The sequence below is a fragment of the Hypanus sabinus genome, unplaced genomic scaffold (assembly GCF_030144855.1).
Source record: "Hypanus sabinus isolate sHypSab1 unplaced genomic scaffold, sHypSab1.hap1 scaffold_671, whole genome shotgun sequence".
NCBI classification, from domain to species: Eukaryota; Metazoa; Chordata; class Chondrichthyes; order Myliobatiformes; family Dasyatidae; genus Hypanus; species Hypanus sabinus.
In genome coordinates, this window is record NW_026781525.1 from 132776 (window position 1) to 157343 (window position 24568).

Consider the following 24568-nt stretch of genomic DNA (forward strand, 5'->3'; position numbering starts at 1 on the left):
CCGTCCCCCTTCCTCCTGTGGGATCTCTCTGCCCCGTCCCCCTTCCTCCTGTGGGATCCCACTCCCCCGTCCCCCTTCCTCCTGTGGTATCTCCCTCCCCCGTAACCCTTCCTCCTGTGGTATCTCCCTCCACCGTCCCCCTTCCTCCTGTGGGATCCCCCTCCCCCGTCCCCCTTCCTCCTGTGGGATCTCCCTCCCCCGTCCCCCTTCCTCCTGTGGGATCCCTCTGACCCGTCCCCCCCCCCATCCTCCTGTGGGATCTCCCTCCCCCATCCCCCTTCCTCCTGTGGGATCTCTCTCCCCCGTCGCCCTTCCTCCTGTGGGATCTCTCTGCCCCGTCCCCCTTCCTCCTGTGGGATCTCTCTGCCCCGTCACCCTTCACCCCTGTGGGATCCCCCTCCCCCGTCCACCTTCCCACCGTGGGATATCCTTCCCACTTTCCCCTTTCCCATTTTGTGATCCCCGTCCCCAATCACCTCTGTGGAATCGATCTGTACTGCCCCCTTCCCCCGTGTGGGATCCCCCTCCCCCGTCCACCTTCCCCACTGTGTGATCCCCCTCCCCTTCCCCCTTCTCCATTTTGGGATCCCCGTCCCCCTTCCCCCCTGTGGGATCTCCCTCCCATGTCCCCCTTCATCCTGAGGGATCTCCCTCCACCGTCCCCCTTCCTCCTGTGGGATCTCTCTCCCCCATCCCCCTTCCTCCTGTGGGATCTCCCACCCCCGTCCCCCTTCCCCCTGTGGGATCTCCCCTCCCCCGTCCACCTTCCTCCTGTGGGATCTCCATCCCCCATCCCCCTTCCTCCTGTGGTATCTCCCTCCCCCATCCCCCTTCCCCCCTGTGGGATCCCCCTCCCCTGTCCCACTTCCTCCAGTGGGATCCCCCTCCCCCGTCCCCCTTCCTCCTGTGGGATCTCCCCTACCCCGTCCCCCTTCCTGCTGTGGTATCTCCCTCCCCCGTCCCCCTTCCTCGTGTGGGATCTCCCTCCCCCGTCCCCCTTCCTCCTGTGGTATCTCTCTGCCCCGTCCCCCTTCCTCCTGTGGTATCTCCCTCCCCCATCCCCCTTCCTCCTGTGGGATCCCCCCTCCCCCATCCCCCGTCCTCCTGTGGTATCTCCCTCCCCCGTCCCCCATCATCCTGTGGGATCTCTCTTACCCGTCCCCCTTCCCCCTGTGGGATCCCCCTACCCCGTCGGCCTTCCTCCTGTGGGATCCCCCTCCCCCGTCCGCCTTCCTCCTGTGGGATCTCTCTCCCCCATCCCCCTTTCTCCTGTGGTATCTCCACTCCCCCGTCCCCCTTCCTCCTGTGGTATCTCCCCTCCCCCGTCCCCCTTCCTCCTGTGGGATCTCTCTGCCCCGTCCCCCCTTCCTCCTGTGGGATCCCCCTCCCCCGTCCCCCTTCCTCCTGTGGTATCTCCCTCCCCCATCCCCCTTCCTCCCGTAGGATCTCTCTCCCCCGTCCCCCTTCCTCCTGTGGGATCCCCATCCCCCGTCCCCCTTCCTCCTGTGGGATCTCTCTCCCCCATCCCCCTTTCTCCTGTGGTATCTCCACTCCCCCGTCCCCCTTCCTCCTGTGGTATCTCCCCTCCCCCGTCCCCCTTCCTCCTGTGGGATCCCCCTCCCCCGTCCCCCTTCCTCCTGTGGTATCTCCCTCCCCCATCCCCCTTCCTCCTGTGGGATCTCTCTCCCCCGTCCCCCTTCCTCGTGTGGGATCCCACTACCCCGTCCCCCTTCCTCCTGTGGGATCCCCCTCCCCCGTCCCCCTTCCCCCCAGTGGGATCTCCCTCCCCCGTCCCCATTCCTCCTGTGGGATCACTCGGCGACGTCCCTCTTCCCACTGTGGTATCTCCCCTCCCCCGTCCCCCTTCCTCCTGTGGGATCTCTCTGCCCCGTCCCCCTTCCTCCTGTGGGATCCCCCTCCCCCGTCCCCCTTCCTCCTGTGGTATCTCCCTCCCCCATCCCCCTTCCTCCCGTGGGATCCCCCTCCCCCGTCCACCTTCCCCACTGTGTGATCCCCCTCCCCTTCCCCCTTCTCCATTTTGGGATCCCCGTCCCCCTTCCCCCCTGTGGGATCTCCCTCCCATGTCCCCCTTCATCCTGAGGGATCTCCCACCCCCGTCCTCCTTCCCCCTGTGGGATCACTCTCCACCGTCCCCCAGCATCCTGTGGGATCCCCCTCCCCCGTCCCCCTTCCTCCTGTGGTATCTCCCTCCACCATCCCCCTTCCTCCTGTGGTATCTCCCCTCCCCCGTCCCCCTTCCTCCTGTGGGATCTCTCTGCCCCGTCCCCCTTCCTCCCGTGGGATCTCCCTCCCCCGTCCCCCTTCCTCCTGCGGGATCTCTCTGCCCCGTCCCCCTTCCTCCTGTGGGATCTCCCTCCCCCGTCCCCCTTCCTCCTCTGGGATCTCACTGCCCCGTCCCTCTTCCTCATGTGGTATCTCCCCTCCCCCGTCCCCCTTCCTCCTGTGGGATCTCTCTGCCCCATCCCCCTTCCTCCTGTGGGATCTCTCTCCCCAATCCCCCTTTCTCCTGTGGTATCTCCACTCCCCCGTCCCCCTTCCTCCTGTGGTATCTCCCCTCCCCCGTCCCCCTTCCTCCTGTGGGATCTCTCTGCCCCGTCCCCCTTCCTCCTGTGGGATCCCCCTCCCCCGTCCCCCTTCCTCCTGTGGTATCTCCCTCCCCCATCCCCCTTCCTCCCGTGGGATCCCCCTCCCCCGTCCACCTTCCCCACTGTGTGATCCCCCTCCCCTTCCCCCTTCTCCATTTTGGGATCCCCGTCCCCCTTCCCCCCTGTGGGATCTCCCTCCCATGTCCCCCTTCATCCTGAGGGATCTCCCACCCCCGTCCTTCCCCCTGTGGGATCACTCTCCACCGTCCCCCAGCATCCTGTGGGATCCCCCTCCCCCGTCCCCCTTCCTCCTGTGGTATCTCCCTCCACCATCCCCCTTCCTCCTGTGGTATCTCCCCTCCCCCGTCCCCCTTCCTCCTGTGGGATCTCTCTGCCCCGCCCCCTTCCTCCTGTGGTATCTCCCCTCCCCCGTCCCCCTTCCTCCTGTGGGATCTCCCTCCCACGTCCCCATTCCTCCTGTGGGATCTCCCTCCCCCGTCCCCCTTCCTCCTGTGGGATCTCTCTCCCCAATCCCCCTTTCTCCTGTGGTATCTCCACTCCCCCGTCCCCCTTCCTCCTGTGGTATCTCCCCTCCCCCGTCCCCCTTCCTCCTGTGGGATCTCTCTGCCCCGTCCCCCTTCCTCCTGTGGGATCCCCCTCCCCCGTCCCCCTTCCTCCTGTGGTATCTCCCTCCCCCATCCCCCTTCCTCCCGTGGGATCCCCCTCCCCCGTCCACCTTCCCCACTGTGTGATCCCCCTCCCCTTCCCCCTTCTCCATTTTGGGATCCCCGTCCCCCTTCCCCCCTGTGGGATCTCCCTCCCATGTCCCCCTTCATCCTGAGGGATCTCCCACCCCCGTCCTTCCCCCTGTGGGATCACTCTCCACCGTCCCCCAGCATCCTGTGGGATCCCCCTCCCCCGTCCCCCTTCCTCCTGTGGTATCTCCCTCCACCATCCCCCTTCCTCCTGTGGGATCCCCCTCCCCCATCCCCCCTTCCTCCTGTGGGATCTCTCTGCCCCGCCCCCTTCCTCCTGTGGTATCTCCCCTCCCCCGTCCCCCTTCCTCCTGTGGGATCTCCCTCCCACGTCCCCATTCCTCCTGTGGGATCTCCCTCCCCCGTCCCCCTTCCTCCTGTGGTATCTCTCTTCCCTGTACCCCTTACTCCTGTGGGATCTCCCTCCCCCATCCCCCTTTCTCCTGTGGTATCTCCCCTCCCCCGTCCCCCTTCCTCCTGTGGGATCTCTCTGCCCTGTCCCCCTTCCTCCTGTGGGATCCCCCTCCCCCGTCCACCTTCCCCCCGTGGGATCTCCTTCCCACTTTCCCCCTTTCCCATTTTGTGATCCCCGTCCCCAATCACCCCTGTGGAATCGATCTGTACTGCCACCTTCCCCCTTGTGGGATCCCCCTCCCCCGTCCACCTTCCCCCCTGTGGGATCCCCCTCCCCTTCCCCCTTCCCCATTTTGGGATCCCCGTCCCCCTTCCCCCCTGTGGGATCTACCTCCCCTGTCCCCCTTCACCCCTGTGGAATCCCTCTCCACCGTCCCCCATCATCCTGTGGGTTCTCCCTCCCGCCTCCCCCTCCCCCTCCACTGGGATCCCTCTCCTCCGTCCCGCATCCCCTGTGGGATCTGACCCCCGTGTCCCCTTCCTCCTGTGGTATCTCCCCTCCCCCATTCCCCTTCCTCCTGTGGAATCTCTCTGCCCCGTCCCCCATCCTCCTGTCGTATCTCCCTCCCCCATCCCCCTTCCTCCTGTGGTATCTCCCTCCCCCGTCCCCCTTCCTCCTGTGGTATCTCCCTCCCCCATCCCCTTCCTCCTGTGGTATCTCCCTCACCCATCCCCTTCCTCCTGTGGTATCTCCCTCCCCCGTCCCACTTCCTCCTGTGCTATCTCCCCTCCCCCGTCCCCCTTCCTCCAGTGGGATCTCCCCTCCCCCGTCCACCTTCCTCCTGTGGAATCTCCCTCCCCCGTCCACCTTCCTCCTGTGGAATCTCCCTCCCCCGTCCCCCTTCCTCCCGCGGGATCTCTCTGCCCCGTCCCACATCCTCCTGTGGGATCTCCCTCTCCCGTCCCCCTTCCTCCTGTGGGATCCCCCTCCCCCATCCCCCTTCCTCCTGTGGGATCTCTCTGCCCCGCCCCCTTCCTCCTGTGGTATCTCCCCTCCCCCGTCCCCCTTCCTCCTGTGGGATCTCCCTCCCACGTCCCCATTCCTCCTGTGGGATCTCCCTCCCCCGTCCCCCTTCCTCCTGTGGTATCTCCCTCCCCCGTCCCCCTTCCTCCTGTGGGATCCCCCTCCCCCGTCCCGCTTCCTCCTGTGGTATCTCCCTCCCCCATCCCCCTTCCTCCTGTGGTATCTCCCTCCCCCGTCCCCCTTCCTCCCGCGGGATCTCTCTGCCCCGTCCCACATCCTCCTGTGGGATCTCCCTCTCCCGTCCCCCTTCCTCCTGTGGTATCTCCCTCCCCCGTCCCCCTTCCTCCTGTGGGATCCCCCTCCCCCGTCCCGCTTCCTCCTGTGGTATCTCCCTCCCCCATCCCCCTTCCTCCTGTGGTATCTCCCTCCCCCGTCCCCCTTCCTCCTGTGGGATCTCCCTCCCCCGTCCCCATTCCTCCTGTGGGATCTCCCTCCCCCGTCCCCCTTCCTCCTGTGGTATCTCCCTCCCCCGTCCCCCTTCCTCCTGTGGGATCCCCCTCCCCCGTCCCGCTTCCCCCTGTGGGATCTCCCTACCCCGTCCCCCTTAATCCTGTGGGATCTCTCTCCCCCGTCCCCCTTCCTCGTGTGGGATCTCTCTTACACGTCCCCCTTCCCCCTTTGGGATCCCCCTACCCCGTCCCCCTTCCTCCTGTGGGATCCCACTCCCCCGTCCCCCTTCCTCCTGTGGGATACCCCTCCCCAATCCCCATTCCTCCTGTGGTATCTCCCCTCCCCCGTCCCCCTTCCTCCTGTGGTATTTCCCCTCACCCGTCCCCCTTCCTCCTGAGGTAACTCCCCTCCCCCGTCCCCCCCTGTGGATCTCCCCTCCCCTGTCCCCCTTCCTCCTGTGGTATCTCTCCTCCCCCTGTCCCCCTTCCTCCTGTGGGATCTCCCTCCCCCATCCCCCTTCCTCCAGTGGTATCTCCCTCCCCCATCCCCCTTCCCCCTGTGGGATCTCTCTGCCCCCGTCCCCCTTCCTCCCGCGGGATCTCTCTGCCCCGTCCCACATCCTCCTGTGGGATCTCCCTCTCCCGTCCCCCTTCCTCCTGTGGGATCCCCCTCCCCCATCCCCCTTCCTCCTGTGGGATCTCTCTGCCCCGCCCCCTTCCTCCTGTGGTATCTCCCCTCCCCCGTCCCCCTTCCTCCTGTGGGATCTCCCTCCCACTTCCCCATTCCTCCTGTGGGATCTCCCTCCCCCGTCCCCCTTCCTCCTGTGGTATCTCCCTCCCCCATCCCCCTTCCTCCTGTGGGATCCCCCTCCCCCGTCCCGCTTCCTCCTGTGGTATCTCCCTCCCCCATCCCCCTTCCTCCTGTGGTATCTCCCTCCCCCGTCCCCCTTCCTCCTGTGGGATCTCCCTCCCCCGTCCCCATTCCTCCTGTGGGATCTCCCTCCCCCGTCCCCCTTCCTCCTGTGGTATCTCCCTCCCCCGTCCCCCTTCCTCCTGTGGGATACCCCTCCCCCATCCCCATTCCTCCTGTGGTATCTCCCCTCCCCCGTCCCCCTTCCTCCTGTGGTATTTCCCCTCACCCGTCCCCCTTCCTCCTGAGGTAACTCCCCTCCTCCGTCCCCCCCTGTGGATCTCCCCTCCCCTGTCCCCCTTCCTCCTGTGGTATCTCTCCTCCCCCTGTCCCCCTTCCTCCTGTGGGATCTCCCTCCCCCATCCCCCTTCCTCCAGTGGTATCTCCCTCCCCCATCCCCCTTCCCCCTGTGGGATCTCTCTGCCCCCGTCCCCCTTCCTCCTCTGGGATCTCTCTCCCCCGTCCCCCTTCCTCCTGTGGGATCTCTCTGCCCCGTCCCCCTTCCTCCTCTGGGATCTCTCTCCCCCTTCCCCCTTCCCCCTTGTGGGATCCCCCTCCCCCGTCCACCTTCCCCCCTGTGGGATACCCCTCCCCCCGTCCCCATTTTGGGATCCCCGTCCCACTTCCCCCGTGTGGGATCTCCCTCCCCTGTCCCCCTTCACCCCTGTGGAATCCCTCTCCACCGTCCCCCATCACCCTGTGGGTTCTCCCTCCCGCCTCCCCCTCCCCCCCACTGGGATCCCTCTCCACCGTCCCGCATCCCCCTGTGGGATCTGAACTCCGTGACCCCCTTCCTCCTGTGGGATCTCCCTCCATCGTCCCCCATCCCCCTGTGGGATCTGACCCCCGTGTCCCCCTTCCTCCTGTGGTATCTCCCCTCCCCCATTCCCCTTCCTCCTGTGGAATCTCTCTGCCCCGTCCCCCATCCTCCTGTGGTATCTCCCTCCCCCATCCCCCTTTCTCCTGTGGTATCTCCCCTCCCCCGTCCCCCTTCCTCCAGTGGGATCTCCCTCCACCATCCCCCTTCCTCCTGTGGTATCTCCCCTCCCCCGTCCCCCTTCCTCCTGTGGGATCTCTCTGCCCCGTCCCCCTTCCTCCCGTGGGATCTCCCTCCCCCGTCCCCCTTCCTCCTGCGGGATCTCTCTGCCCCGTCCCCCTTCCTCCTGTGGGATCTCCCTCCCCCGTCCCCCTTCCTCCTGTGGGATCTCCCTCCCCCATCCACATTCCTCCTGTGGTATCTCCCTCCCCCGTCCACCTTCCTCCTCTGGGATCTCACTGCCCCGTCCCTCTTCCTCATGTGGTATCTCCCCTCCCCCGTCCCCCTTCCTCCTGTGGGATCTCTCTGCCCCATCCCCCTTCCTCCTGTGGGATCTCTCTCCCACATCCCCCTTCCTCCTGTGGGATCTCCCTCCCCCGTCACCCTTCCTCGTGTGGTATCTCCCCTCCCCCGTCCCCCCTGTGGAATCTCCCCTCTCCCATCCCCCTTCTGTGGGATCTCCCTCCCCCGTCCCCCTTCCTCCTGTGGGATCTCCCTCCCCGATCCACATTCCTCCTGTGGTATCTCCCTCCCCCATCCACCTTCCTCCTCTGGGATCTCTCTGCCCCGTCCCTCTTCCTCATGTGGTATCTCCCCTCCCCCGTCCCCTCTGTGGGATCTCCCCTCTCCCATCCCACTTCTGTGGGATCTCTCTCCCCCGTCCCACTTCCTCCTGTGGGATCTCCCTCCCCCGTCCCCCCTCCTCCTGTGGTATCTCCCCTCCCCCGTCCCCCCTGTGGGATCTCCCCTCTCCCATCCCCCTGTGGGATCTCTCTCCCCCGTCCCCCTTCCTCCTGTGGGATCTCCCTTCTCCGTCCCCCCTCCTCCTGTCGGATCTCCCTCCCCCGTCCCCCTTCCTCCTGTGGGATCTCCCTCCCCCGTCCCCCCTCCTCCTGTGGGATCTCCCTCCCCCGTCCCCCTTCCTCCTGTGGGATCTCCCTCCCCCGTCCCCCTTCCTCCTGTGGGATCCCCCTCACCCGTCCCCCTTCCCCACTGTGGTATCTTCCTCCCCCGTACCCATTCCTCCTGTGGTATCCCACGGCGTCGTCCCCCTTCCCACCTGCGGGCACTCCGTCCCCTGTCCACCTTCCTCCCTGTGGTATCTCCCCTCTCCCGTCCCCCTTCCTCCTGTGGTATCTCCCCTCCCCCGTCCCGCTTCCTCCTGTGGTATCTCCCTCTCCCGTCCCCCTTCCTCCTGTGGGATCCCCCTCCCCCGTCCCCCTTCCTCCTGTGGGATCTCCCTCCCCCGTCCCTCTTCCTCCTGTGGTATCTCCCCTCCCCCGTCCCTCTTCCCCCCTGTGGGATCTCCCCTCCCGCGTCCCCCTTCCTCCTGTGGTATCTCCCTCCCCCAGTCCCCCTTCCTCCTGTGGGATCTCCCTCCCCCATCCCCCTTTCTCCTGTGGTATCTCCCTCCCCCATCCCCCTTCCCCATGTGGGATCTCTCTGCCCCGTCCCCCTTCCTCCTGTGGGATCCCTCTCCCCCGTTCCCCTTCCTCCTCTGGGATCTCTCTGCCCCATCCCCCTTCCTCCTGTGCGATCTCTCTGCCTTGTCCCCCTTCCTCCTGTGGGAACACTCTCCCGCGTCCCCCTTCCTCCTCTGGGATCTCTCTGCCACATCCCCCTTCCTAACGTGGGATCTCTCTTCCCCGTCCCCTTCCTCCTGTGGGAACTCCCTCCACCGTCCCCCTTCCTCCTGTGGGATCTCTCTTCCCTGTACCCCTTACTCCTGTGGGATCTCCCTCCCCCATCCCCCTTTCTCCTGTGGTATCTCCCCTCCCCCGTCCCCCTTCCTCCTGTGGGATCTCTCTGCCCTGTCCCCCTTCCTCCTGTGGGATCCCCCTCCCCCGTCCACCTTCCCCCCGTGGGATCTCCTTCCCACTTTCCCCTTTCCCATTTTGTGATCCCCGTCCCCAATCACCCCTGTGGAATCGATCTGTACTGCCACCTTCCCCCTTGTGGGATCCCCCTCCCCCGTCCACCTTCCCCCCTGTGGGATCCCCCTCCCCTTCCCCCTTCCCCATTTTGGGATCCCCGTCCCCCTTCCCCCCTGTGGGATCTCCCTCCCCAGTCCACCTTCACCCCTGTGGAATCCCTCTCCACCGTCCCCCATCATCCTGTGGGTTCTCCCTCCCGCCTCCCCCTCCCCCTCCACTGGGATCCCTCTCCTCCGTCCCGCATCCCCCTGTGGGATCTGACCCCCGTGTCCCCTTCCTCCTGTGGTATCTCCCCTCCCCCATTCCCCTTCCTCCTGTGGAATCTCTCTGCCCCGTCCCCCATCCTCCTGTCGTATCTCCCTCCCCCATCCCCCTTCCTCCTGTGGTATCTCCCTCCCCCATCCCCCTTTCTCCTGTGGTATCTCCCCTCCCCCGTCCCCCTTCCTCCTGTGGTATCTCCCTCCCCCATCCCCTTCCTCCTGTGGTATCTCCCTCCCCCGTCCCACTTCCTCCTGTGCTATCTCCCCTCCCCCGTCCCCCTTCCTCCAGTGGGATCTCCCCTCCCCCGTCCACCTTCCTCCTGTGGAATCTCCCTCCCCCGTCCCCCATCCTCCCGCGGGATCTCTCTGCCCCGTCCCACATCCTCCTGTGGGATCTCCCTCTCCCGTCCCCCTTCCTCCTGTGGGATCCCCCTCCCCCATCCCCCTTCCTCCTGTGGGATCTCTCTGCCCCGCCCCCTTCCTCCTGTGGTATCTCCCCTCCCCCGTCCCCCTTCCTCCTGTGGGATCTCCCTCCCACGTCCCCATTCCTCCTGTGGGAACTCCCTCCCCCGTCCCCCTTCCTCCTGTGGTATCTCCCTCCCCCGTCCCCCTTCCTCCTGTGGGATCCCCCTCCCCCGTCCCGCTTCCTCCTGTGGTATCTCCCTCCCCCATCCCCCTTCCTCCTGTGGTATCTCCCTCCCCCGTCCCCCTTCCTCCTGTGGGATCTCCCTCCCCCGTCCCCATTCCTCCTGTGGGATCTCCCTCCCCCGTCCCCCTTCCTCCTGTGGTATCTCCCTCCCCCGTCCCCCTTCCTCCTGTGGGATCCCCCTCCCCCGTCCCGCTTCCCCCTGTGGGATCTCCCTCCCCCGTCCCCCTTAATCCTGTGGGATCTCTCTCCCCCGTCCCCCTTCCTCGTGTGGGATCTCTCTTACACGTCCCCCTTCCCCCTTTGGGATCCCCCTACCCCGTCCCCCTTCCTCCTGTGGGATCCCACTCCCCCGTCCCCCTTCCTCCTGTGGGATACCCCTCCCCCATCCCCATTCCTCCTGTGGTATCTCCCCTCCCCCGTCCCCCTTCCTCCTGTGGTATTTCCCCTCACCCGTCCCCCTTCCTCCTGAGGTAACTCCCCTCCCCCGTCCCCCCCTGTGGATCTCCCCTCCCCTGTCCCCCTTCCTCCTGTGGTATCTCTCCTCCCCCTGTCCCCCTTCCTCCTGTGGGATCTCCCTCCCCCATCCCCCTTCCTCCAGTGGTATCTCCCTCCCCCATCCCCCTTCCCCCTGTGGGATCTCTCTGCCCCGTCCCCCTTCCTCCTGTGGAATCCATCTCCCCCGTCCCCCTTCCTCCTCTGGGATCTCTCTCCCCCGTCCCCCTTCCTCCTGTGGGATCTCACTGCCCCGTCCCCCTTCCTCCTCTGGGATCTCTCTCCCCCTTCCCCCTTCCCCCTTGTGGGATCCCCCTCCCCCGTCCACCTCCCCCCCTGTGGGATACCCCTCCCCCCGTCCCCATTTTGGGATCCCCGTCCCCCTTCCCCCGTGTGGGATCTCCCTCCCCTGTCCCCCTTCACCCCTGTGGAATCCCTCTCCACCGTCCCCCATCACCCTGTGGGTTCTCCCTCCCGCCTCCCCCTCCCCCCCACTGGGATCCCTCTCCTCCGTCCCGCATCCCCCTGTGGGATCTGACCCCCGTGTCCCCCTTCCTCCTGTGGTATCTCCCCTCCCCCATTCCCCTTCCTCCTGTGGAATCTCTCTGCCCCGTCCCCCATCCTCCTGTGGTATCTCCCTCCCCCATCCCCCTTTCTCCTGTGGTATCTCCCCTCCCCCGTCCCCCTTCCTCCAGTGGGATCTCCCTCCCCCATCCCCCTTCCTCCTGTGGGATCTCCCTCCCCCGTCCCCCTTCCTCCCGTGGGAACTCCCTCCCCCGTTCCCCATCCTCCCGCGGGATCTCTCTGCCCCGTCCCCCTTCCTCCAGTGGGATCTCCCTCCCCCGTCCCCCTTCCTCCTGTGGGATCTCCCTCCCCCGTCCCCTTTCCTCCTGTGGTATCTCCCCTCCCCCGTCCCCCTTCCTCCTGTGGGATCTCTCTTACCCGTCCCCCTTCCCACTTTGGGATCCCCCTACCCCGTCCCCCTTCCTCCTGTGGGATCCCCCTCCCCCGTCCCCCTTCCTCCTGTGGGATCTCTCTCCCCTATCCCGCTTTCTCCTAAGGGATCTCTCTTACCCGTCCCCCTTCCCCCTTTGGGATCCCCCTCCCCCATCCCCATTCCTCCTGTGGTATCTCCCCTCCCCCGTCCCCCTTCCCCCCTGTGGATCTCCCCTCCCCTGTCCCCCTTCCTCCTGTGGGATCTCTCTCCCCCGTCCCCCTTCCTCCTGTGGGATCTCTCTGCCCCGTCCCCCTTCCTCCTGTGGGATCCCTCTCCCCCGTCCCCCTTCCTCCTCTGGGATCTCTCTGCCACATCCCCCTTCCTCCTGTGGGATCTCTCTGCCCCGTCCCCCTTCCTCCTGTGGGATCTCACTGCACCGTCTCCCTTCCTCCTGTGGGATCCCCCTCCCCCGTCCACCTTCCTCCTGTGGTATCTCCCTCCCTCATCCCCCTTCCTCCTGTCGGATCTCCCTCCCCCGTCCCCCTTCCTCCCGTGGGAACTCCCTCCCCCGTTCCCCTTCCTCCCGCGTGATCTCTCTGCCCCGTCCCCCTTCCTCCTGTGGGATCTCCCTCCCCCGTCCCCCTTCCTCCTGTGGGATATCCTTCCCACTTTCCCCTTTCCCATTTTGTGATCCCCGTCCCCAATCACCCCTGTGGAATCGATCTGTACTGCCCCCTTCCCCCGCGTGGGATCCCCCTCCCCCGTCCACCTTCCCCCCTGTTTTATCCCCCTCCCCTTCCCCCTTTTCCATTTTGGGATCCCCGTCCCCCTTACCCCCTGTGGGATCTCCCTCCCGTGTCCCCCTTCCTCCTGAGTGATCTCCCTCCACCGTCCCCCTTCCTGTCCCCCTTCCTCCTGAGTGATCTCCCTCCACCGTCCCCCTTCCTCCTGTGGAATCTCTCTGCCCCGTCCCCCATCCTCCTGTGGTATCTCCCTCCCCCATCCCCCTTTCTCCTGTGGTATCTCCCCTCCCCCGTCCCCCTTCCTCCAGTGGGATCTCCCACCTCCATCCCCCTTCCTCCTGTGGGATCTCCCTCCCCCGTCCCCCTTCCTCCCGTGGGAACTCCCTCCCCCGTACCCCTTCCTCCCGCGGGATCTCTCTGCCCCGTCCCCCTTCCTCCTGTGGGATCTCCCTCCCCCGCCCCCCTTCCTCCTGTGGGATCTCCCTCCCCCATCCCCCTTCCTCCTGTGGGATCTCTCTGCCCCGTCCCCCTTCCTCCTGTGGTATCTCCCCTCCCCCGTCCCCCTTCCACCTGTGGGATCTCCCTCCCCCGTCCCCATTCCTCCTGTGGGATCTCCCTCCCCCGTCCCCTTTCCTCCTGTGGTATCTCCCCTGCCCCGTCCCCCTTCCTCCTGTGGGATCTCCCTCCCCCATCCCCCATCCTCCTGTGGGATCTCCCTCCCCCATCCCCATTCCTCCTGTGGGATCTCCCTCCCCCGTCCCCCTTCCTCCTGTGGTATCTCCCTCCCCCGTCCCCCATCCTCCTGTGGGATCTCCCTCCCCCATCCCCATTCCTCCTGTGGGATCTCCCTCCCCCGTCCCCATTCCTCCTGTGGGATCTCCCTCCCCCGTCCCCCTTCCTCCTGTGGTATCTCCCTCCCCCGTCCCCCTTCCTCCTGTGGGATCTCCCTCCCCCATCCCCCTTCCCCCTGTGGGATCTCCCTCCCCCGTCCCCCTTAATCCTGTGGTATCTCCCTCCCCCATCCCCCTCCTGTGGGATCTCTCTCCCCCGTCCCCCTTCCTCGTGTGGGATCTCTCTTACCCGTCCCCCTTCCCCCTTTGGGATCCCCCTACCCCGTCCCCCTTCCTCCTGTGGGATCCCCCTCCCCCGTCCCCCTTCCTCCTGTGGGATCTCTCTCCCCTATCCCGCTTTCTCCTAAGGGATCTCTCTTACCCGTCCCACTTCCCCCTTTGGGATCCCCCTACCCCGTCCCCCTTCCTCCTGTGGGATCCCCCTACCCCGTCCCCCTTCCTCCTGTGGGATACCCCTCCCCCATCCCCATTCCTCCTGTGGTATCTCCCCTCCCCCGTCCCCCTTCCCCCTGTGGATCTCCCCTCCCTGTCCCCCTTCCTCCTGTGGGATGTCCCCTCCCCCTGTCCCCCTTCCTCCTGTGGGATCTCCCTCCCCATCCCCCTTCCTCCTGTGGTATCTCCCTCCCCCATCCCCCTGTGGGATCTCTCTGCCCCGTCCCCCTTCCTCCTCTGGATCTCTCTCCCCCGTCCCCCTTCCTCCTGTGGGATCTCTCTGCCCCGTCCCCCTTCCTCCTGTGGGATCCCTCTCCCCGTCCCCCTTCCTCCTCTGGGATCTCTCTGCCACATCCCCCTTCCTCCTGTGGGATCTCTCTGCCCCGCCCCCCTTCCTCCTGTGGATCTCACTGCCCGTCTCCCTTCCTCCTGTGGGATCCCCCTCCCCCGTCCACCTTCCTCCTGTGGTATCTCCCTCCCTCATCCCCCTTCCTCCTGTGGATCTCCCTCCCCCGTCCACCTTCCCCCCGTGGGATATCCTTCCCACTTTCCCCTTTCCCATTTTGTGATCCCCGTCCCCAATCACCCTGTGGAATCGATCTGTACTGCCCCTTCCCCCGCGTGGGATCCCCCTCCACCGTCCACCTTCCCCCCTGTTTTATCCCCCTCCCCTTCCCCCTTTTCCATTTTGGATCCCCGTCCCCCATACCCCCTGTGGGATCTCCCTCCCATGTCGCCCTTCCTCCTGAGGGATCTCCCTCCACCGTCCCCCTTCCTCCTGTGGGATCTCTCTCCCCCATCCCCCTTCCTCCTGTGGGATCTCCCTCCACCGACCCATTCCCCCTGTGGATCTCCCCTCCCCCGTCCCCTTCCTCCTGTGGGATCTCCATCCCCCATCCCCCTTCCTCCAGTGGTATCTCCCTCCCCCATCCCCCTACCCCCCTGTGGGATCCCCCTCCCCCGTCCCCTTCCTCCTGTGGGATCCCCTCCCCCGTCCCCCTTCCTCCTGTGGGATCTCCCCTCCCCCGTCCCCCTTCCTCCTGTGGGATCCCCCTCCCCCGTCCCCCTTCCTCCTGTGGGATCCCCCTCCCCCATCCCCCTTCCTCGTGTGGGATCTCCCTCCCCCGTCCCCCTTCCTCCTGAGGGATCTCCCTCCACCGTCCCTCTCCCTCCTGTGGGATCTCTCTCCCCCATCCCCCTTCCTCCTGTGGGATCTCCCTCCCCGAACACTTCCCCCTGTGGGATCTCCCCTCCCCCGTCCCCCTTCCTCCTGTGGTATCTCCTTCCCCATCCCCCTTCCCCCCTGTGGGATCCCCCTCCCCCGTCCCCCTGTGGGATCCCCCTCCCCCATCCCCCTTCCTCGTGTGGGATCTCCCTCCCCCGTCCCCCTTCCTCCTGTGGTATCTCCCACCCCATCCCCCTTCCTCCTGTGGGATCTCCCTCCCCCATCCCCCTTCCTCCTGTGGGATCCCCCTCCCCGTCCCCCTTCCTCCTGTGGGATCCCCCCCATCCCCCTTCCTCGTGTGGGATCTCCCTCCCCCGTCCCCCTTCCTCCTGTGGTATCTCCCACCCCCATCCCCCTTCCTCCTGTGGGATCTCCCTCCCCCGTCCCCCTTCCTCCTGTGGTATCTCCCCTCCCCCGTCCCCCTTCCTCCTGTGGGATCTCCCTCCCCGTCCCCCTTCCTCCTGTGGATCTCCCCTCCCCCGTCCCCCTTCCTCCTGTGGTATCTCCCCTCCCCCGTCCCCCTTCCTCCTGTGGTATCTCCCTCCCTCGTCCCCCTTCCTCCTGTGGTATCCCTCTCCCCCGTCCCCCTTCCTCCTGTGGTATCTCCCTGCCCCGTCCCCCTTCCTCCTGTGGGATCCCCCTCCCCGTCCCCCTTCCTCCAGTGGGATCCCCCTCCCCCGTCCCCCTTCCTCCTGTGGTATCTCCCTCCCCGTCCCCCTTCCTCCTGTGGTATCACCCTCCCCCATCCCCCTTCCTCCTGTGGGATCTCTCTCACCCGTCCCCTTCCTCCTGTGGGATCTCCCTCCCCCATCCCCCTTCCTCCAGTGGGATCCCCCTCCCCCGTCCCCCTTCCTCCTGTGGGATCCCCCTCCCCCATTCCCCTTCCTCCTGTGGGATCCCCCTCCCCCGTCCCCATTCCTCCCGTGGGATCTCCCTTCCCCGTCCCCTTCCTCCTGTGGTATCTACCTCCCCCGTCCCCCTTCCTCCTGTGGGATCTCCCTCCCCCGTCCCCCGTCCCCCTGTGTGATCTCCCTCCCCCGTCGCCCTTCCTCCTGTGGGATCTCTCTGCCCCGTCCCCCTTCCTCCTGTGGGATCTCTCTGCCCCGTCCCCCTTCCTCCTGTGGTATCTCCCTCCCCCGTCCCCCTTCCTCCTGTGGGATCTCCTCCCCCGTCCCCTTCCTCCTGTGGGATCACCCTCCCCATCCCCTTCCTCCTGTGGGATCCCCCTCCCCCATCCCCCTTCCTCCTGTGGGATCTCTCTGCCCCGTCCCCTTCCTCCTGCGGGATCTCCCTCCCCCATCCCCCTTCCTCCTGTGGGATCTCCCTCCCCCGTCCCCCTTCCTCCTGTGGGATCTCCCTCCCCCTTCCCCCTTCCTCCTGTGGTATCTCCCTGCCCCGTCCCCTTCCTCCTGTGGGATCTCTCTGCCCCGTCCCCCTTCCTCCTGTGGGATCTCCCTCCCCCTTCCCCCTTCCTCCTGTGGGACCCCTCCCCCGTCCCCTTTCCTCCTGTGGATCTCTCTGCCCCGTCCCCCTTCCTCCTGTGGTATCTCCCTCCCCCATCCCCCTTCCTCCTGTGGGATCCCCCTCCCCCGTCCCCCTTCCTCCTGTGGTATCTCCCTCCCCCGTCCCCCTTCCTTCTGTGGATCTCCCTCCCCCGTCCCCCTTCCTTCTGTGGGATCCCCCTCCCCCGTCCCTCTTCCTTCTGTGGGATCTCCCTCCCCCGTCCCCCTTCCTTCTGTGGGATCTCCCTCCCCCGTCCCCCTTCCTTCTGTGGGATCCCCCTCCCCCGTCCCCCTTCATTCTGTGGGATCTCCCTCCCCCGTCCCCTTCCTTCTGTGGGATCTCCCTCCCCCATCCCCCTTCCTCCTGTGGGATCCCCCTCCCCCGTCCCCCTTCCTTCTGTGGGATCTCCCTCCCCCGTCCCCCTTCCTTCTGTGGGATCCCCCTCCCCGTCCCCCTTCCTCCTGTGGTATCTCTCTCCCCCGTCCCCCTTCCTCCTGTGGTATCTCCCTCCCCCGTCCCCCTTCCTTCTGTGGATCACCCTCCCCCGTCCCCCTTCCTTCTGTGGGATCTCCCTCCCCCATCCCCCTTCCTCCTGTGGGATCCCCCTCCCCCGTCCCCCTTCCTTCTGTGGGATCCCCCTCCCCCGTCCCCCTTCCTTCTGTGGGATCTCCCTCCCCGTCCCCCTTCCTTCTGTGGGATCCCCCTCCCCCGTCCCCCTTCCTCCTGTGGTATCTCCCTCCCCCATCCCCCTTCCTCCTGTGGTATCTCCCCTCCCCGTCCCCCTTCCCCCTGTGGATCTCCCCTCCCCTGTCCCCCTTCCTCCTGTGGGATGTCCCCTCCCCCTGTCCCCCTTCCTCCTGTGGGATCTCCCTCCCCCATCCCCCTTCCTCCTGTGGTATCTCCCTCCCCCATCCCCCTGTGGGATCTCTCTGCCCCGTCCCCCTTCCTCCTCTGGGATCTCTCTCCCCCGTCCCCCTTCCTCCTGTGGGATCTCTCTGCCCCGTCCCCCTTCCTCCTGTGGGATCCCTCTCCCCCGTCCCCCTTCCTCCTCTGGGATCTCTCTGCCACATCCCCCTTCCTCCTGTGGGATCTCTCTGCCCGCCCCCCTTCCTCCTGTGGGATCTCACTGCCCCGTCTCCCTTCCTCCTGTGGGATCCCCCTCCCCGTCCACCTTCCTCCTGTGGTATCTCCCTCCCCTCATCCCCCTTCCTCCTGTGCGATCTCCCTCCCCCGTCCACCTTCCCCCCGTGGGATATCCTTCACACTTTCCCCTTTCCCATTTTGTGATCCCCGTCCGCAATCACCCTGTGGAATCGATCTGTACTGCCCCCTTCCCCCGCGTGGGATCCCCTCCCCCGTCCACCTTCCCCCCTGTTTTATCCCCCTCCCCTTCCCCCTTTTCCATTTTGGGATCCCCGTCCCCCATACCCCCTGTGGGATCTCCCTCCCATGTCCCCCTTCCTCCTGAGGGATCTCCCTCCACCGTCCCCCTTCCTCCTGTGGGATCTCTCTCCCCCATCCCCCTTCCTCCTGTGGGATCTCCCTCCACCGACCCATTCCCCCTGGGGATCTCCCCTCCCCCGTCCCCCTTCCTCCTGTGGGATCTCCATCCCCCATCCCCCTTCCTCCTGTGGTATCTCCCTCCCCCATCCCCCTACCCCCCTGTGGGATCCCCCTCCCCCGTCCCCCTTCCTCCTGTGGGATCCCCCTCCCCGTCCCCCTTCCTCCTGTGGGATCTCCCCTCCCCCGTCCCCCTTCCTCCTGTGGGATCCCCCTCCCCCGTCCCCCTTCCTCCTGTGGGATCCCCCTCCCCCATCCCCCTTCCTCATGTGGGATCTCCCTCCCCCGTCCCCCTTCCTCCTGAGGGATCTCCCTCCACCGTCCCTCTCCCTCCTGTGGGATCTCTCTCCCCCATCCCCCTTCCTCCTGTGGGATCTCCCTCCCCCGAACACTTCCCCCTGTGGGATCTCCCCTCCCCCGTCCCCCTTCCTCCTGTGGGATCTCCATCCCCCATCCCCCTTCCTCCTGTGGTATCTCCCTTCCCCATCCCCCTTCCCCCCTGTGGGATCCCCCTCCCCCGTCCCCCTGTGGGATCCCCCTCCCCCGTCCCCCTTCCTCCTGTGGGATCTCCCCTCCACCGTCCCCCTTCCTCCTGTGGGATCCACCTCCCCCGTCCCCCTTCCTCCTGTGGGATCCCCCTCCCCCATCCCCCTTCCTCGTGTGGGATCTCCCTCCCCCGTCCCCCTTCCTCCTGTGGTATCTCCCACCCCCATCCCCCTTCCTCCTGTGGGATCTCCCTCCCCCATCCCCCTTCCTCCTGTGGGATCCCCCTCCCCCGTCCCCCTTCCTCCTGTGGGATCGCCCCCCATCCCCCTTCCTCGTGTGGGATCTCCCTCCCCCGTCCCCCTTCCTCCTGTGGTATCTCCCACCCCCATCCCCCTTCCTCCTGTGGGATCTCCCTCCCCCATCCCCCTTCCTCCAGTGGGATCTCCCCTCCCCCGTCCCCCTTCCTCCTGTGGTATCTCCCCTCCCCCGTCCCCCTTCCTCCTGTGGGATCTCCCTCCCCCGTCCCCCTTCCTCCTGTGGGATCTCCCCTCCCCCGTCCCCCTTCCTCCTGTGGTATCTCCCCTCCCCCGTCCCCCTTCCTCCTGTGGTATCTCCCTCCCTCGTCCCCCTTCCTCCTGTGGGAACTCCCCTCCCCCGTCCCCCTTCCTCCTGTGGGATCCCCCTCCCCCGTCCCCCTTCCTCCTGTGGTATCTCCCTCCCCCATCCCCCTTCCTCCTGTGGGATCTCTCTCACCCGTCCCCCTTCCTCCTGTGGGATCTCCCTCCCCCATCCCCCTTCCTCCAGTGGGATCCCCCTCCCCCGTCCCCCTTCCTCCTGTGGGATCCCCCTCCCCCATCCCCCTTCCTCCTGTGGGATCCCCCTCCCCCGTCCCCATTCCTCCCGTGGGATCTCCCTTCCCCGTCCCCCTTCCTCCTGTGGTATCTACCTCCCCCGTCCCCCTTCCTCCTGTGGGATCTCCCTCCCCCGTCCCCCTCCCCCGTCCCCCTTCCTCCTGTGGTATCTCCCTCCCCCGTCCCCCTTCTGTGGTATCACCCTCCCCCATCCCCCTTCCTCCTGTGGGATCTCTCTCACCCGTCCCCCTTCCTCCTGTGGGATCTCCCTCCCCCATCCCCCTTCCTCCAGTGGGATCCCCCTCCCCCGTCCCCCTTCCTCCTGTGGGATCCCCCTCCCCCATCCCCCTTCCTCCTGTGTGATCTCCCTCCCCCGTCGCCCTTCCTCCTGTGGGATCTCTCTGCCCCGTCCCCCTTCCTCCTGTGGGATCTCTCTGCCCCGTCCCCCTTCCTCCTGTGGTATCTCCCTCCCCCGTCCCCCGTCCCCCTGTGGGATCTCCCTCCCCCGTCCCCCTTCCTCCTGTGGGATCTCCCTCCCCCGTCCCCCTTCCTCCTGTGGGATCACCCTCCCCCATCCCCCTTCCTCCTGTGGGATCTCTCTGCCCCGTCCCCCTTCCTCCTGTGGGATCCCCCTCCCCCATCCCCCTTCCTCCTGTGGGATCTCTCTGCCCCGTCCCCCTTCCTCCTGCGGGATCTCCCTCCCCCGTCCCCCTTCCTCCTGTGGGATCTCCCTCCCCCGTCCCCCTTCCTCCTGTGGGATCTCCCTCCCCCTTCCCCCTTCCTCTTGTGGTATCTCCCTGCCCCGTCCCCTTCCTCCTGTGGGATCTCTCTGCCCCGTCCCCCTTCCTCCTGTGGGATCCCCCTCCCCCGTCCCCTTTCCTCCTGTGGGATCTCTCTGCCCCGTCCCCCTTCCTCCTGTGGTATCTCCCTCCCCCATCCCCTTCCTCCTGTGGGATCCCCCTCCCCCGTCCCCCTTCCTCCTGTGGTATCTCCCTCCCCCGTCCCCCTTCCTTCTGTGGGATCTCCCTCCCCCCGTCCCCCTTCCTTCTGTGGGATCCCCCTCCCCCGTCCCCCTTCCTTCTGTGGGATCTCCCTCCCCCGTCCCCCTTCCTTCTGTGGGATCTCCCTCCCCCATCCCCCTTCCTCCTGTGGGATCCCCCTCCCCCGTCCCCCTTCCTTCTGTGGGATCTCCCTCCCCCGTCCCCCTTCCTTCTGTGGGATCCCCCTCCCCCGTCCCCCTTCCTCCTGTGGTATCTCTCTCCCCCGTCCCCCTTCCTCCTGTGGTATCTCCCTCCCCCGTCCCCCTTCCTTCTGTGGATCTCCCTCCCCCGTCCCCCTTCCTTCTGTGGGATCTCCCTCCCCCATCCCCCTTCCTCCTGTGGGGATCCCCCTCCCCCGTCCCTCTTCGTCCTGTGGGATCCCCCTCCCCCGTCCCCCTTCCTCCTGTGGGATCTCCCTCCCCCGTCCCCCTTCATCCTGTGGGATTTCTCTTCCTCATCCCCCTCCTCTACTGGGGTCTCTCTTCCACATCCGCTTCCTTCTGTGTCTTTCCATCCTTTACCTTAGGTGATGTCTCTTCCTCCATCTCCCATCGACATTTCCCGATTCTCAAATCTTCCTCACTGTTTGACTTCTCCCCTTCACACCTGCCCTTTCCGACTGTCTCACGTCAGGAACACTTTTCTAACCATTAGGGAATGAGAGAGAATATGTGGAGTTACAGGGTCACACCGACAGACGAAATTACTGACATTCGGTGAATTCATTGGAGCTGGGCAGTGAGGGACATTGACAGTGATGGGATCTACGATCAGTGAATTACTGAAGGGTTTAATGTTTCCTGAAATATCCGGGTGAGAGAAATGCCCTCAGACGGACGATTTTAATCACAATGTTCATCAATTTGTCTGTTTGTGTTTAGACTGAACAATAATGAACTGGGGATTCAGGAGTGAAACTGGTGTCTGCGGCTCTGAGGAACCCGGAGTGTAAAATACAGAGACTGGAGTAAGTACCAGACTGTGGGAGATTGTGTTTACAGTCACTGGGTGTCTGACACTGAACATTAATGTGATCAGTAATGGTGTTACTGATAAACACTGGGATTTGTACCGTCTCCTGTCTCTCTCTGTCCTTCACCCTCACTCTCTCTCATCTCCAGGCTGGGGGATGTCGGTCTCACAGATTCTGGTGCGAGGATCTCGTCTCCGCTCTCAGTACAAACCCATCACTGACGGATCTGGACCTGGGATCAAACTCTCTGACAGACCGATCTGTCCCCGGTCTCCGCCGCCTCATACTGACCCTCCCGAGTCCTGGAGTGGATCCGGTGAGTGTTTGTGTTAATGTTCAATGTGATAAAATATCAGCGGATCCGCGGGTTTTCTGGTGATATTTGTCTGTGAGTGTTGTTGAAACATTAACCCCGGTCCCCTGTTACTGACACTGTTGTGTGATCTGTTTATTTCATCTTTATTCTCCCATCTGTTTCAGGCTGGGGTGGAATCCGTTCAGTCGGACCGGGGAGAAGGAACTGAGATCTCTACAGGAACCCAGACCCGGACTGATGGTGGATCTGTGAACATCTGAATGTGGGGAATCGGTTCAGTGAGACCGGGGAGAAGGAACTGAGATCTCTACAGGAACCCAGACCCGGACTGATGGTGGATCTGTGAACATCTGAATGTGGTGAATCGGTTCAGTGAGACCGGGAAACTGAGATCTCTACAGGAACCCAGACCCGGAACTGATGGTGGGACTCTTCGTGAACATCTGAATGTGGTGAATCGGTTCAGTGAGACCGGGGGGAAGGAACTGAGGATCTCTACAGGAACCCAGACCCGGACTGATGGTGGATCTGTGAACATCTGAATGTGGGAATCGGTTCAGTGAGACCGGGATGAAGGAACTGAGATCTCTACAGGAACCCAGACCCGGACTGAGAGTGGATCTGTGAACATCTGAATGTGGTGAATCGGTTCAGTGAGACCGGGATGAAGGAACTGAGATCTCTACAGGAACCCAGACCCGGACTGAGAGTGGATCTGTGAACATCTGAATGTGGGGAATCGGTTCAGTGAGACCGGGATGAAGGAACTGAGATCTCTACAGGAACCCAGACCCGGACTGATGGTGGATCTGTGAACATCTGAATGTGGTGAATCGGTTCAGTGAGACCGGGATGAAGGAACTGAGATCTCTACAGGGAGTCAGACCCGGACTGATGGTGGATCTGTGAACATCTGAATGTGGTGAATCGGTTCAGTGAGACCGGGATGAAGGAACTGAGATCTCTACAGGAACCCAGACCCGGACTGATGGTGGATCTGTGAACATCTGAATGTAGGGAATCGGTTCAGTGAGACCGGGATGAAGGAACTGAGATCTCTACAGGAACCCAGACCCGGACTGATGGTGGATCTGTGAACATCTGAATGTGGTGAATCGGTTCAGTGAGACCGGGATGAAGGAACTGAGATCTCTACAGGAACCCAGACCCGGACTGATGGTGGATCTGTGAACATCTGAATGTGGGGAATCGGTTCAGTGAGACCGGGATGAAGGAACTGAGATCTCTACAGGAACCCAGACCCGGACTGAGAGTGGATCTGTGAACATCTGAATGTGGAGAATCGGTTCAGTGAGACCGGGGGGAAGGAACTGAGATCTCTACAGGAACCCAGACCCGGACTGATGGTGGATCTGTGAACATCTGAATGTGGGGAATCGGTTCAGTGAGACCGGGATGAAGGAACTGAGATCTCTACAGGAACCCAGACCCGGACTGAGAGTGGATCTGTGAACATCTGAATGTGGGGAATCGGTTCAGTGAGACCGGGATGAAGGAACTGAGATCTCTACAGGAACCCAGACCCGGACTGAGAGTGGATCTGTGAACATCTGAATGTGGGGAATCGGTTCAGTGAGACCGGGATGAAGGAACTGAGATCTCTACAGGAACCCAGACCCGGACTGAGAGTGGATCTGTGAACATCTGAATGTGGGGAATCGGTTCAGTGAGACCGGGATGAAGGAACTGAGATCTCTACAGGAACCCAGACCCGGACTGAGAGTGGATCTGTGAACATCTGAATGTGGTGAATCGGTTCAGTGAGACCGGGATGAAGGAACTGAGATCTCTACAGGAACCCAGACCCGGACTGATGGTGGATCTGTGAACATCTGAATGTGGGGAATCGGTTCAGTGAGACCGGGATGAAGGAACTGAGATCTCTACAGGAACCCAGACCCGGACTGATGGTGGATCTGTGAACATCTGAATGTGGGGAATCGGTTCAGTGAGACCGGGATGAAGGAACTGAGATCTCTACAGGAACCCAGACCCGGACTGATGGTGGATCTGTGAACATCTGAATGTGGGGAATCGGTTCAGTGAGACCGGGATGAAGGAACTGAGATCTCTACAGGAACCCAGACCCGGACTGAGAGTGGATCTGTGAACATCTGAATGTGGTGAATCGGTTCAGTGAGACCGGGATGAAGGAACTGAGATCTCTACAGGAACCCAGACCCGGACTGATGGTGGATCTGTGAACATCTGAATGTGGTGAATCGGTTCAGTGAGACCGGGATGAAGGAACTGAGATCTCTACAGGAACCCAGACCCGGACTGATGGTGGATCTGTGAACATCTGAATGTGGTGAATCGGTTCAGTGAGACCGGGATGAAGGAACTGAGATCTCTACAGGAACCCAGACCCGGACTGATGGTGGATCTGTGAACATCTGAATGTGGGGAATCGGTTCAGTGAGACCGGGATGAAGGAACTGAGATCTCTACAGGAACCCAGACCCGGACTGACAGTGGATCTGAATGTGTGAACATCCCCGCCCGCGGGATGGGGACATTTGGCCGACTCCCCGCCCTCCCCTTTAACTCCCGCCCTTACCTTTAACGGCCGCGCGCCGGGGCTGATTCCCAACGGTTTTAACGGAACCGGCTCGGGCCTCGCGCTGTGTGCGTCGCTCGCAGCGGTCCCGCAGTGACGTGTTTCCGCCTGTTGTCCGGCGGGGCAGCTTCCGCCGGAAGTGCGTGTTGGAGACTCCCCACGTGGCACCCCGGGGAATTACCCGGACAGGAAGAGCCCGGGGTCCGGGGCTCAGTCTGGGACACCGGTGTCCCGGGGTGGGGGGGATGGTCCCGGGAGAGAATCCTTTTGCCCCCTTTGCTGAGGACGGTGCATTCGGCAGCCTGGCCGATATAATGATGTTAAATGGACAAATCCCTCGGCAGTGACCCTGAATCTGCAGCGATCCCGGACACGGCCCCGAAGTGTGATTTTATAATCAGTTTTATAATTTTATAATCAGTTCCCCGATGCAGAGTGACGGTGAGAAACGGGACTGGTTATTATTCAACCGGTCACCCCTTGTCGCCGGTCAGTTAATTGTGTGTGACTGTCAGCAGATTATTTATTACCGCACGTTAGCAACTCACACATTGTTTCATTGATATTTCTCATAAAAATCAATAAACCACTGATCTTCCTG

The 24568-nt window shown here is 64.1% G+C and overlaps 1 protein-coding gene and 1 long non-coding RNA gene across 6 annotated transcripts in view; one reads left to right on the top strand and one right to left on the bottom strand.

Moving 5' to 3' along the window:
- LOC132389829 (NACHT, LRR and PYD domains-containing protein 3-like) overlaps positions 1 to 21055 on the top strand; it is a 117444-nt gene extending 96389 nt beyond the window's left edge. For both annotated transcript variants that reach the window (XM_059962390.1, XM_059962391.1), the window contains exon 8: positions 20979 to 21055. In XM_059962390.1, the coding sequence (XP_059818373.1) occupies positions 20979 to 21012 (34 nt within the window). In that variant the 3' untranslated portion in view covers positions 21013 to 21055. The remainder of the gene's footprint in view (positions 1 to 20978) is intronic.
- Positions 1 to 24549, bottom strand: part of LOC132389832 (uncharacterized) — a 94193-nt gene extending 69644 nt beyond the window's left edge. For all 4 annotated transcript variants that reach the window (XR_009510705.1, XR_009510704.1, XR_009510706.1 and 1 more), the window contains exons 1-2: positions 23968 to 24549; positions 20619 to 20740 (exon numbers count right to left, since the gene is read on the bottom strand). This is a non-coding gene — a long non-coding RNA (uncharacterized LOC132389832). The remainder of the gene's footprint in view (positions 1 to 20618; positions 20741 to 23967) is intronic.
- Positions 24550 to 24568: the final 19 nt, after the last annotated feature.